At 40.2% G+C, this 12,602-nt stretch overlaps 1 protein-coding gene across 1 annotated transcript in view; it reads left to right on the forward strand.

Moving 5' to 3' along the window:
• The window catches only part of PIGN (phosphatidylinositol glycan anchor biosynthesis class N), a 369,004-nt gene that overhangs the window by 333,973 nt on the left and 22,429 nt on the right, over window positions 1-12,602 (forward strand). Inside the window, exon 29 of the mRNA XM_083188060.1 lies at window positions 9,933-9,985. Within this exon, the coding sequence (XP_083044186.1) occupies window positions 9,933-9,985 (53 nt within the window). The remainder of the gene's footprint in view (window positions 1-9,932; window positions 9,986-12,602) is intronic.

The following is a 12,602-nucleotide window of genomic DNA, read 5'->3' on the forward strand; positions in this document are numbered from 1 at the left end:
AAAGCTTTATATTAATGATGGAACAGGCAAACCAAAAGGACTCAGATATCAAATTCACTTACGACATACAGCGTAGTGAAATCCACTTCCTAGATGTTAAAATCACCAACAAATCCAACAAAATTGTCTCTTCAGTCTATACCAAACCCACCGATTGTAACAATCTGCTACAATCCTCAAGCCACCACCCACAGCATCTGTTCAAGGGACTCCCCTACTCATAATACCTAAGAGTGGCTAGAATATGCAGCTACAAACTTGACCGATCCAGACAACTTGACCTCATGACCCAAAAATTTCTACAGAAGGGCTACAAAAGTACACAATTACTAATAGCCTGACAGAAAGCAACAGACATGATTGATGTCCCTAGCATAAATACCAAGCCCGACAAAACTTCACAATCAGTGATCTGGGTTAACACCTTTTCCACGGGTAGCAAGTATCTCATCAACACGGGCAAAAGAGCCTGGCCTGTCATACAGGCTGACCGAGGTCTCAGTAGTCTGGCGGACAAATCGCTACTCCCCTGCTACAGACGTGGCAGAAACATCAAAGATTTTCTGGTACACACAGATGTGGCTGATAAATCCCCCCCAGCCTCCCACTTTTTAACCAAAAAAGCTGGTAATTACAAGTGTTTGGGCTGTGCCACCTGCTCATACCTAGAGACAGGCAATACTTTCGCACATCCTCACATGGGTAAAATCTATAAAATCAGACATAAACTCAATTGCAGCAAGTACGTAGTGTATATGCTCAGATGTCCGTGCAGCCTCTACTATATCGTTAAAACCATGTGCCAATTTAAGGAACGGATGGCACAACATCGCAGTGCAATTAAGAAGGCACTAGAAGGCATTAAAATAGAGCAACCAGTAGCCCAACACTTTGTAAAACACAAACATAGCCTGACATCGCTCCATTATAAAATTATTGACATGGTGCAGGAGGACAAACGGGGAGGGGATCGGGCCAAGAGATTGTTGCGCCTAGAAACAAAGTGGATCCATGAACTCGATACTGTATCACCTAGGGGACTCAATGAAAGTCTCTCTTACAACTGCTTTTTATGAGCAGCCGCTAAACACATTATATTAAGAAACCATTCCTTTGGTTAGTTAAAGTCCATCTCTAGCATTGTACTGCCTACCTGTCTACTATAGCGCTAAGCATATCGTACAGCTTGAAACCCATATCCATGTAACTTGAGTTCCGCATTATCGGGAACCCCATGGTGACTTTCTGAGACAAGTCTTCACCTCCATCATCTCTTTCTTCCTTTCTCTTCTTCTTAATAATAATAATAATAATATCATCATCATCATCAATTATTTATATGGCACCACCAGTGTTCTGCAGCTGGTAACAGAATATATAAAGGACTATTTTATGTGACAACTGACAGCAATTTTAGGACACATACAGTACATAATAAAAGATAGCTTCAGCAAGAGACAGAACACTGAAATAATTATTAGTAGAGACCTAGAGTCATGTGCGGTTGAAAAGAATAGGAGAAATATTCTAAGAGAAGAAACGGCACATGAGGAGATAGGGGCCCTGCTTGTGAGAGCTTACATTCTAAATGAATCATACAGACCAGAATGTAGAAGGGGTAGAAGTGAGAATAAACAGAAGGTACTTAAATGATGTAATCTCATTGGGCACTGGTCCTTATTCTGGTTCACTCACAAAGGCAAATTCCTTCTCAAATGGACAAAACTATGTGCAATGCAGGTGGGGCAGACGTAACATGTGCAAAGAGAATTAGATTTGGGTGGGGTTTTACTTCAAAGTGAGATCTATATTGCAGTGTAAAAATAAAGCACACTCCGTATTTTCCCTGCCCAGACTCAAATAACTCACCCAAATCTAAATCCCTATGCACGTTCATCTGCCCCCTCTGCAGTGCACATGGTTTTGTGCATTTAAGAAGGAATTTGCCTTTGTGAGTGAACCAGAATAAGGGCCTGGACTTTATTTGATTTGACCTTAGTCAACACCCCTATTTGTTAGCACAAATAAGCAAAATAAATAGTTTTTTTTCTGTAATCCTATTTCAGTGCAATATATATCAATATACTTTTATTTATAAAATGTATCCCTACATTATTATTATTATTCTTATTATTAATAATAATAATAATTATAATAATAAAAATAATGTACAATATTGACAAAAGTATTTGGATGCTTGACCGTTACATCAACAGGGACTGTAATGACATTGTATTCAAATAAATTTACTTTAATATGGCGTTGATTCCCCTTTTGTAGCTATAACAGCTTCCACACTTCTTTGAAGGCTTTCAACAAGATTTTTGAGTATTTCTATGGGAATTGGTGCCCTTTCATTCTGTAAAGCATTTATGAGGTCAGGTATTGATGTTTGACGAGTAGGCTTGGCTCACAATCTCTGTTGCAGTTCATCCAAAAAGTGGGTGATAAAGTTGAGGTCAGGGCTCTGTGCGGCCAGTCCAGTTCTTCCACAACAAACTCATCAAACCGTGTGTTTATAGTCTTTACTTTGTGCACTGGGGCACAATCATGTTGGAATAGAAAAGGGCCTTCCCTAAACTGTTGCCAAAAAGTTAGAAGCATGGCAGTGTTCTAAGTGTCTTGGTATGCTTATGCATTAAGATTTCCCTTCACTAGAGATAAGGGACCTAGCCCAAACCCAGAAACAGCCCCATATTGTTATCCCTCATTCATAAAATGCCACAGTTGACATAATGCTGTCAAACAATGTCGCCAAACGTGATTCATCACTCCACAGAATACGTTTCCACTGCTCGACAATCCAGTGTTGGTGTGCTTTACACCAATCTATCCCTGACACTTGTCATTGGACTATGTGTAGTGAGACTTGCATGCAGCTGATTTGCCATGGGAACCCAGTCCATTTGCTTACAGTAATGCCAGTTGAATTTCTGAACTCTTCAGTGTTGGTGACGTTTACAGGCAGGGTTGCATGATAAATCAAAGGATTTAAATAAATGATTTAAATTAATGATTAAATCATGATTTAAATCAAAACATTTAAAAAGTACGAAGAAAGAGGTAGAAAGAGATAGCTGTGTAGGTGTATAGAGTTTGTTTAAAATTATTCTGGTCATCATCAAAAGATTGGGCGCCATGCATCCATGAAAACATTTGCACCATACATGTTTGAAGTGGACACTTTACACCAAGTATCTCCTCTAGCTTGGTACATGTCTTACGCAGCTCAACTTCAGTTAGACATTTCTGTAGTAAATCTTCTGGTACTTGTTTCCTAGCACGGCGCCCATCGCATACCATACATAGTGGTGCGCAATGCGATATTCATGTTGAATTAACAGGAGTGCTTGTACAATGAAATATCGCATAGCATTGCATGGCAGCAAATGGCATGCGATTTTTAATTGTACAAACACCCTGATGGGTGCTTACAATGGTAAATGCACCCCCATTGTCAACGCCAGCCCCACTCTCAACGCCAACCCGAACCGTGGCGAGCGGCGGCGGTACGGGTCCTCCGACTTTTTCATACCCCCACTATACACGTCGGCGTGGAGATGATTTTAGATAGTGTGGCGAGCGCAGCACATAGTCCAATGACACAGAATACGATCCCGAAGCGCGGCAAGTGGAAGCGGAATACATGTAAAGTAATCCGTGACCACTCGCAGGGCTCACTGCACTCGCCACGCTTCAGGCTCGGTGGCTCGCTACGCTCGCCACACTGTCTAAAATCAAATCCACGCCGACATGGATAGTGGGGGTATGAAAAGGTCGGAGGACGCGTACCACCGCCCCTCGCGGGCTCACGGTGCTCACCGCGCTTCGGTTGGCGTTGATAGTGGGGGTGGCGTTGCCAATGGGGGTGCAGTTAACATTGAAAGCACCCATTAGGGTGTTTGTACAATTAAAAACCGAATCGCATCGCATGCTGCTATATTGCATGCAATGCGATTGTATAAGATGTACTACAAGCAAAAGATTGGGCGCCGTGCTAGGAAACAAGTACCAATCTTCTGAAGCAGATGTTCACCTCAGTTTCATCAAGTTCAGGAATTGAAAGGATTTTATCGAATGGTTTTGTACAATCCAAACTATCGCAACAGATTGGGAAATAATAAGCAGCTAAGCTGGTTACATGCTATATAGCCTTTTTTTCTGTTGAGGACAACTGTAAAGATGTCTATATCTAAAGATATAAAGATATATTGGCACATCGTACTCTGTGTACGGGCGACCCGCAAACCACCCCTACAGCCTCACCGGGAGCCGCTGGTGATAGACCGCTTATAGGGTGGGCATATTCAAATGCACCCGCCAATTTGTCATGTCAGTCCCAATGGATCGGGCAGCGTGTATGGAGAACACACTGCCCGATCCATCTATATATCTGCAGATAAAATGATCAGCAGATATATTGTACTTCTTGATAGAACTGGTTAGTCTGTATTTATTCTATTACTGTGTTAATTTTGTTACTGTTCTCACTTCTAAATTCTTCATGTATTACTAAAACAAGTGTAAACATCTAAAAATCTAACTGTTTACTTAAGAATAATTTTAGTATGAAAATACTATTTAAATCCAAACAATCCGCTTTAACATTAGAAAGACTGACACATTTTACTTACTAGAAAGACTGGAAGGTGTCATTTTGACCCCTGTCATAATTTAAACACTACATTTTTAATATAATTTTTATTCAGAACAAGTTGGGTTTTTGGATATCACTTGACCTATTAAATTTGAAAATTTATATTCATTGCAATTAGGTCTGTAATATATAATTTCAGTCTGACAGCCTAGAAAAAAAATAGATTTATTATGTATTTATTCCAGTGATTGGAAAAAAACTATTCTAACATCTGCAGTTAATGTTAAATAGAACCCCAAAAACATAAGTATGCCGAAAAACATAACATAATATGAAAGAAGAAAAAAAGACAGAAAACAACAAATACCATGAAACAAAATGATTACATTTCTTGACATTGTCTTTAAGTCTAGGTCACACAGTTTTTGCACACAGTGATTTTCCTGACATTTGCTGTGCATTTACCACACACAAACTTCCTACATTGGTCACAACTTTCGCATGTTTTATTCCCCTTAAAATTATTTCCAATCTGATATTTGTCGGTTTTGTCTCAAATCGACATTTTCTGTACATTGAGCTGGTGGCATTATTGCTGCTGGACCATTTCTAGTTGTAACATACAGTATTTTTAACAAAGTTCTTTGCTAGTTGTAGAATAAATGTAAGACAACATTTGATTTTTTTTTATTTACCTGTGACACTGATCTACAAAATCCTTGCATTGACAGCTGCCAAATTGAGGGTGTTATAGACTGTACAGCCCATCTTCTACTTCCAGACACTGTATTTTCTTGCCATCTGATCAACTGTATCCACTCCAGCTTTTGTTTTGTTGTAATATAATACAGTTTCGGGAAGCTTCTTTGCTTTTTTACCAATATCAACATCTGGATGAAGGGGTTTATTCTGTTTGGTACGGTGGGACCGTAAACGGGCGGATCAGGGTTTTTTTTCATCTGCGCATGCGTAGCTTTCAAAATGCGCATGTGCGGCGACCTCACACCGCTCACGGACGGGGCTCTACGTGCGAAAAAACCTGACCGCAAGAGCACGGTCATTGTGGGCGGCATGTTGGCGTTTTTATGGGAGCGGCCAGAATAATGAGGAAAACTGGGCGTAAACATGGACATACACGGGGGTGTGCACACAAAATGCATGGTGCCACAACCGCCTCGATCGGTGAATTTTGGACAAAAAACAGGCGGACGCCAAAGATAGCTCCAGACCACCCCGAGAGATACCTCATGAGAGCGGACGCCTAGGTCTGCTAATTAACGCTGATTACTACTCAAACACATACACCTTAATGTAATAAGCAATGCTGCAGGCTATTAAGTTAAAACCATTATTTCACTACCTGCAAGCCACACACAGCCCTCAAACACATTGGATGTATATCTTTCTACACATCTCAACATGTAAAGGTTGGTTTAAATTTAGGTAAGATTTATTCTAAGACCTGGTTATATATGTCAAGGTAGTTATTTTATAACCATCTACACCCATTTAGAAAGTGATTTTGTATACTTTAAAAAGCAGGACACTCAATTCACAGAAGTCAACATGTGTCAACTTTTTCACTGTAACACAAACATACCAGTTTTTTCTTAGGAAAAATACCCATAAACCACTTCTAAGAGCAACAATGATGTTTTTGGACTCAATTTCTACTTGCACTGTGGCGTACGCTCAGATATACGGAAGGTGTCGGTGTGAAAACGGACGAGATCCGTCTGTGCCCTTTGGCGTACGCTCTGATGTATGCCAGGTATCGGTGGCTAAGAGGGAGATCTGTCCGTATGCGGTGGCGTACGCTCAAGTGTACGCCACTCCCCATTGTCGGTGTTTGTGACCGTCCACGTGCTGCTGTTATGTGGGCGGACTTTCGCTCACCGCTTGCGTACGGGAAACGTTCGGTGAGACGGACCGTACGTACGTTTCACCGACCTAACCAGAATAAGGCCCGAAGTGCGCTGAGGAGGATGACATTCTTTTGCTTCGTCCCCTGGTACACTGTCAATGTACACTGGTCATATTTCAAAACGTAAGTGTCATATAGGGTTGCACCTTCTTCCTTTACTTTTGTTGGAACCTCTCTTCTCTTATGATTCATTGTTCCCACAATGCTTGCTTTCCAAACTTAAGAATTTTATTCCAAACTTATCTGGCATTGCATGCAATCAAAACTATGGCATAAGATGAAAATCATGGGCGCCAAGTACCATTTTTTATACTCTATCCCTGGACATTATATCACCAAAAAAGCAAGGACCCCATTTTTTAGACCACAGGTGATTCACAGGTAAGCCCTTTGCAGTATATGCACCTCTGGGCCCTGCCATACAGAAGAGCAATGAATGGATCCAGTTCTTCCAAATATATAGTCAATGTATTATTATTTAGTTGTCTTCACGCTTCTGTCTCTTTACAATTCTTTATATGATGCAGAATTGGTTTGTCTACCAATAAGTGCCACGCACTAGCCAAACTGTCATCTGAAATTATTCATTTGGAATAAGGAGTCCGACCATGATTTTTGAAGTGTACTTTTCCCCAACTGCAGGTGGCACATACAGTATGACTTTCTACCACAACCTTTTCCTCAAAGTTGAGCTGGTGGTGCTTTTTTTGTGACTGAGCTCTACCTCTCCCTTGACCCCTACCCTGAGTTAAAGGTGGGCTAGTACCTGCTTGATCTGTTCCGGACTTATCAGTGTCAGTCTCATAACTTTTACTGGCTTCAGATTCCTCCAGTATGTATGAAACATCACTCTCATAATCGTACTGTATATCTTCAGTTTCCAACTCTGCTTGTACTGCTGCGTCATCTTCTCCTCCTGAGTCTTCTTCATCTATATTTTGAAGACATTTTAGAATTTGCTCATCTGTCAATTGGACATTTTCACTTTTCAAACAAATACACGTAACTTCAAGTTAGGACTCACAGATCCTCACTTCGCAACTGCTGAAAAGTAAAAAAATAATCTTATCATTCAATATAACTCTTGAAATTTTTTGATCTTGTTAGCCTATAACTTCAGTAACTTCAGCAAATGTCTTTTAAAGGCATTTATACAAATTTATACTCAAAACAACCCCTTCAGTCTTTCTAGGTATAGCTTGAAATATTTTCCCAAATATTGACCCTGGCCCACACAAATACATTTTGGTGGCTTGTGTGTGTGACATTTAATTATGAAAAGTCACAAAAAAATAAGATTAGCAGGAAACCAAGTTTTTCAATGTTAAATAAAAAAAATATATATGATTTAAATCAAATCCATCTGATTTTTTTCTGCAACCCTGATTACAGACCATGCACTCTGTTATTTTACATGGTCTTGTGCTTTATGGCAGTTGCTGTCATTCTTAAAAGCTTATAATTTCTAATAATATCACTTTGACTGTGATATTTGTCGCAGGGGTAAAATTCTACAAACCATCTTATTGCAAAGCTGTCAATGGCATCCTATCATGCTTGAAGTCAATTAAGGTGCCCATACACGTTACAATTATTGTATACAATATCGCATTTCATCGCATCTCGGTTTTGCGATGAGATCTAGTACAAACAAACTGTGCAGCACATACTTTTTGTACTAGATCTCATCTCATCGCAAAACCGAGATGCGATGAGATGCAATATTGTATACAATATTGTATACAATAATTGTAACATGTATGGGCACCTTAAGCTCTTCAAAATTACCCAGTTATTATCACAAATGTTTGCAAATGAAGCCTGTATGGTTAGGTGTTTGATTTTATACACCTGTGGCAACTGGTCTGATTAAAATACCTGAATTCAATAATTAACAGGTATGATCAAATACCTTTGTCCTTATACAGTAGTGTACATAACTGGCTGATGAATTATGCAGCATAAAGAAATGCACCATGCAATGACCTAAGGCAAAAGTTATAGATAGATCTTTACAAAGGTGTTTACAGAGTGAAAGGTGTGGCAAATCCTTAATGTACCTAATAGGTTAGATACACAGTTTAACATATTTGCTACATACAACAAGAGTCGAAGAGGTAACCATAAGATCCCTCCCTATCATTCACCACTTGTGCATGCACCGTCAGTAGACCGCACATGGGCAGTGAGACAGTGACCCCGGCAAATGAAAGTAAAGTGATCGCTAATGCAATCACTTACTTTTACTTTTTTGCATTTACCAACTTCTGTCGTAACCCCAGGCGGCCCTACATGTGTATTTAAGTACAAGCCCACAGTACTTCAATTTTTATTGCCATGAATAGCAGAATAATAAATTATAATTAGCAGATCTAAATCCTGTTAATTCATAAATGGGCCCCTATATACATAACAACACTCAGCTATTGTCTGGACCTGATTTGACCTTACAGTTTATAAAAATGTACAAGTATTTGCAAGTATTTGTAAAAGCTCAGTGACTGCTGTCAGGCGATACCACTCTGGCAATTTTTTGTTTGTAAATGGTGATGATTGGAGCAGGGACATAGTAAGAGCAGAGGGGACATGTGGGGTTTCAGTGTGGATGCCCCCCCCCCCCCCCCCCCCCGCCTGTGCAAAACTCAGAGGAAATGGCAGGCAGACATTTTCCCAGTGATTATTCTAATGTGTATGCATAAAAACCAGCACTGTACTTCTATGTAGTGTTTATTGAAGAAATGGATGTAGGTGTGCATGTGCTCTGTACACTTTGCACCGATTTTAGAGAAGCCACTGAATAGAGGGTTTTCCTGTGAGGCATGTAGGAGATTAGCAGCTGACAGAGAGTTCCTGTCTATATATTCTCATTGGTGGTTTCAGAATAAGGGGGGTATTCAATCCTGAATCTGATTGTTGGGATGTTCCAAACAGTTGGATTCGCAACTGCAACATGACAGTCTGTATTCAATGTTTCCACTGTTTAGAAACAGCCACTAAATTGTAGGAATCGGCCGCAAATTTGACAATTAGCAGACGTTTCCGACAATTTGGATTGGACTATAAAAAAAGACAAAGCAGAATCTAACAGCCATCAATGCTGACTGGAAATAGCAGCATTGAATAGGGGAGTGCCGCTATTCCGCTGGCATAAATATTGGCACAGATTGAATTCCCCCCTAAATTGGCCCAGTCTAAAAATGTGACCATAATGTTAAGTTCTCTGTTAGCATTACTTTTGTGTGGATTATTATACTGTATATTTACAAATGTATGTAGCAATTTTTAACTGGTTCTACTGCATTGTGCAAAGGGAATTGTCTTTTTATTATATATAGAATGTACAGTAAATAAAATTCTGTCCTGCTGTGTCTATTAAGGCAAGCTCATGTTGTTCCTTGTTCTTTCTTGCAGCATTTTTTCTTTCTAGTTAAAGATTATGGGAGTTGGCTGGACATTGGAACAAGGTACAGTCTAAAAGAAGTTATTTTGAACACAGAGATTTATATAAAAAAACGTCAGAAACATTTAATTAATCTGATGTACTAAATCTGACTGAAAATATGTATATATTGGACCAGAGTCTGCTGTGGGTGATGCCGGCTTTTTTTTTTTTTTTTAAAGGGCAGTCATTAACAAGCAGGGCCGGACTGGCCATCTGGCACTTCTGGCAAATGCCAGAAGGGCCGATGGCCAGGTGGGCCGATTGACTGTCAGCTCAGCACCGTCTCCGGCGGCGTCTCTGTAATGAGCTGACAGCCTGAGCCATGTCATTTACATATGACGTGTATTTCCGGCCCGCGTAGCTGCTATGGGGCTCGAGCTGTCCCCAGAGTCCGTGGCTCCCCCTGCACCCTGTCCTGGCTGCCGTTCCCCCTTCCACTGTGCCTGGAGCTCACCTGTCTCCTGGGCCGTGGCCGCTGCTCCCCCTTCCCTCACACACGCGGCGGCTTCCCCGGCTCCCCCTGCTGAAGAGCGCGGCCGCGCTGAAGATGCCGCTGTGCATCAGGAGGCTATTAGGAAGATTCCATGCGGTGCCTGCTTAAATCAGCTAGATGAGCTCTCGGCCCCACTGACGGATGAAGCAGCGCTCATCGTCAGGGTACACCTGAAGCAAATCGCAGGTACTGTTAATTCTTGGTGGGGGGTTGGTCCTTTTATATATATATATATATATATATATATATATATATATATATTAGTGTGTAATACAAACAGGCGGCACACATAGGACTTGTGTTGTTTTTTAAAGAAACTGCAGCCCACACCAGCAGACTAAATAAAGACCTTTAAGTTTTTAATGTGCTGGTGTGGGCTGCAGTTTCTTTAGATGGCAACACAAGTCCCATGCGTGTTGCCTGTGTGTATTACACACTATACTGTATATCTACTTGGAGTGCATCTGGGCATTTTCAAAAGTTTTGGACAAGTGTCGGTCAGCTATCTATAATATACACAGTATATGCCTGTGTAATATAATGTGTAATAGGCATTATGCTATGTGGTATAGTTTGTAATGGGCATTACGGTGTGTTCCACAATGTGTAATGGGCATTGCGGTGTGTGCAATAATGTGTAATGCCTCCTTTTTGTGATGCCATGCCTCTTTTCCATGAGGCCACACCCCCTTTTCACCGCGCAAGGGTCCTGCCTGCTGCAGGTGGGCCTGTGGGCTCAAAATGCCAGGGCCGATTTTTGGTCCCAGTCCGGCCCTGTTAACAAGGCAGAACCACAACTTGTAAATGACTGTTCCTTTAAGAAAAACCTCTGACTGCAGCCGGCATTCCGCATGCCGTCTGACCCATTTTTTTCAAACTTACTGTATAATCACTATGCTTTGCACTATTTAAGCATATATTTTAGCAACAGATGTGCCTTCATACAATGTGACTGTTTTTCATATTTCAGCAATGCATTGGGTGTAAATATAACTCATTCTACTTGTGTTTTTCTAGTTTTTAATGTATTAAAATAAGGACCCATGATGGATTTGATTGATATTTATTCATGCTAATCAGCACAAAATACAGTACTCGATAATGTACCAAAAAAGTGTAATTCAACCATTTTTCAAAATTATATAGTAACATAAAACTGAAAATAAGTGATTGCATCAGTATTCCCCCCTCATGGTTAATACTGGGTACAACCACCTTTTTCAGCATTTTTTCTGAGTCTATTAGTGTAAGTGTAAGTTTTGCACATCTAGACACTGGAATTTAAGATTATTGAATTTGACATCATTGCTGGATGCTGTCTGCTGCTGAAAGACAAATTTCAAAAGTTGCCACTTATGCTCAATTGGATTGAGATCTGGGCATTTCCTAGAGCACTTCAGGCAATAACCCTTTTGGTATTAAGCCGATCCAGTGAATATTTTATTGCATGCCTTTTGTTGTTGTCATGTAGTAGATAAATATAAAGACAAATATTTTTTCAGGATTTCACAGCATATTTCTGTTTATAAACTTTTTAAAATTTGAGCTAAAGGTGCCCATACATGGTGCGATGTCCGGGTGCGATGTGATGCAGCCCGTACTTTTTGTACTAGATTGCATCATATCTAGTACAAAAGTGCACTGCTGTAGCACATCACATGCTTTTTGTACTACATCGCTCCATGCATGGCACCTTAAAACTGTTCTGTATGTTGCTAACTGACATTGTACAGAATTTTGTTTATGCTGTATGAGTATTGCCAGGCAGGAAATAGTTAAAACAAAATGCACCACCAACTTGAACTTAATGTTCAGACTTGCTACGAATTTGAAACGGTAGGTATCCCCTATTCCTCCTCATCTTCTAATCCCCTGATTAGGTGGTTTCCATGGCATGACTATTAGACACATACTGTAGACCATAATTCTACTAGATTTATATTTCCGCGATGTACTGCCAGCGCTAATTTGATTCTGATTTGATTTTAGTCTACCTCTGATTTTATGTTTCTATTTTATGTTTCTATTGTATAGCCAAAATTATTTGTGGCAACGCTGTGTCTGCCTAATACTTTATGTCTGTGTGCAATGATTACGATTATATGTTTTCCCCTCCCCTATTCCCTTCCCTTTTTTATTTTTGTAC

The sequence above is a fragment of the Crinia signifera genome, chromosome 5 (assembly GCF_055691185.1).
Source record: "Crinia signifera chromosome 5, ASM5569118v1, whole genome shotgun sequence".
NCBI classification, from domain to species: Eukaryota; Metazoa; Chordata; class Amphibia; order Anura; family Myobatrachidae; genus Crinia; species Crinia signifera.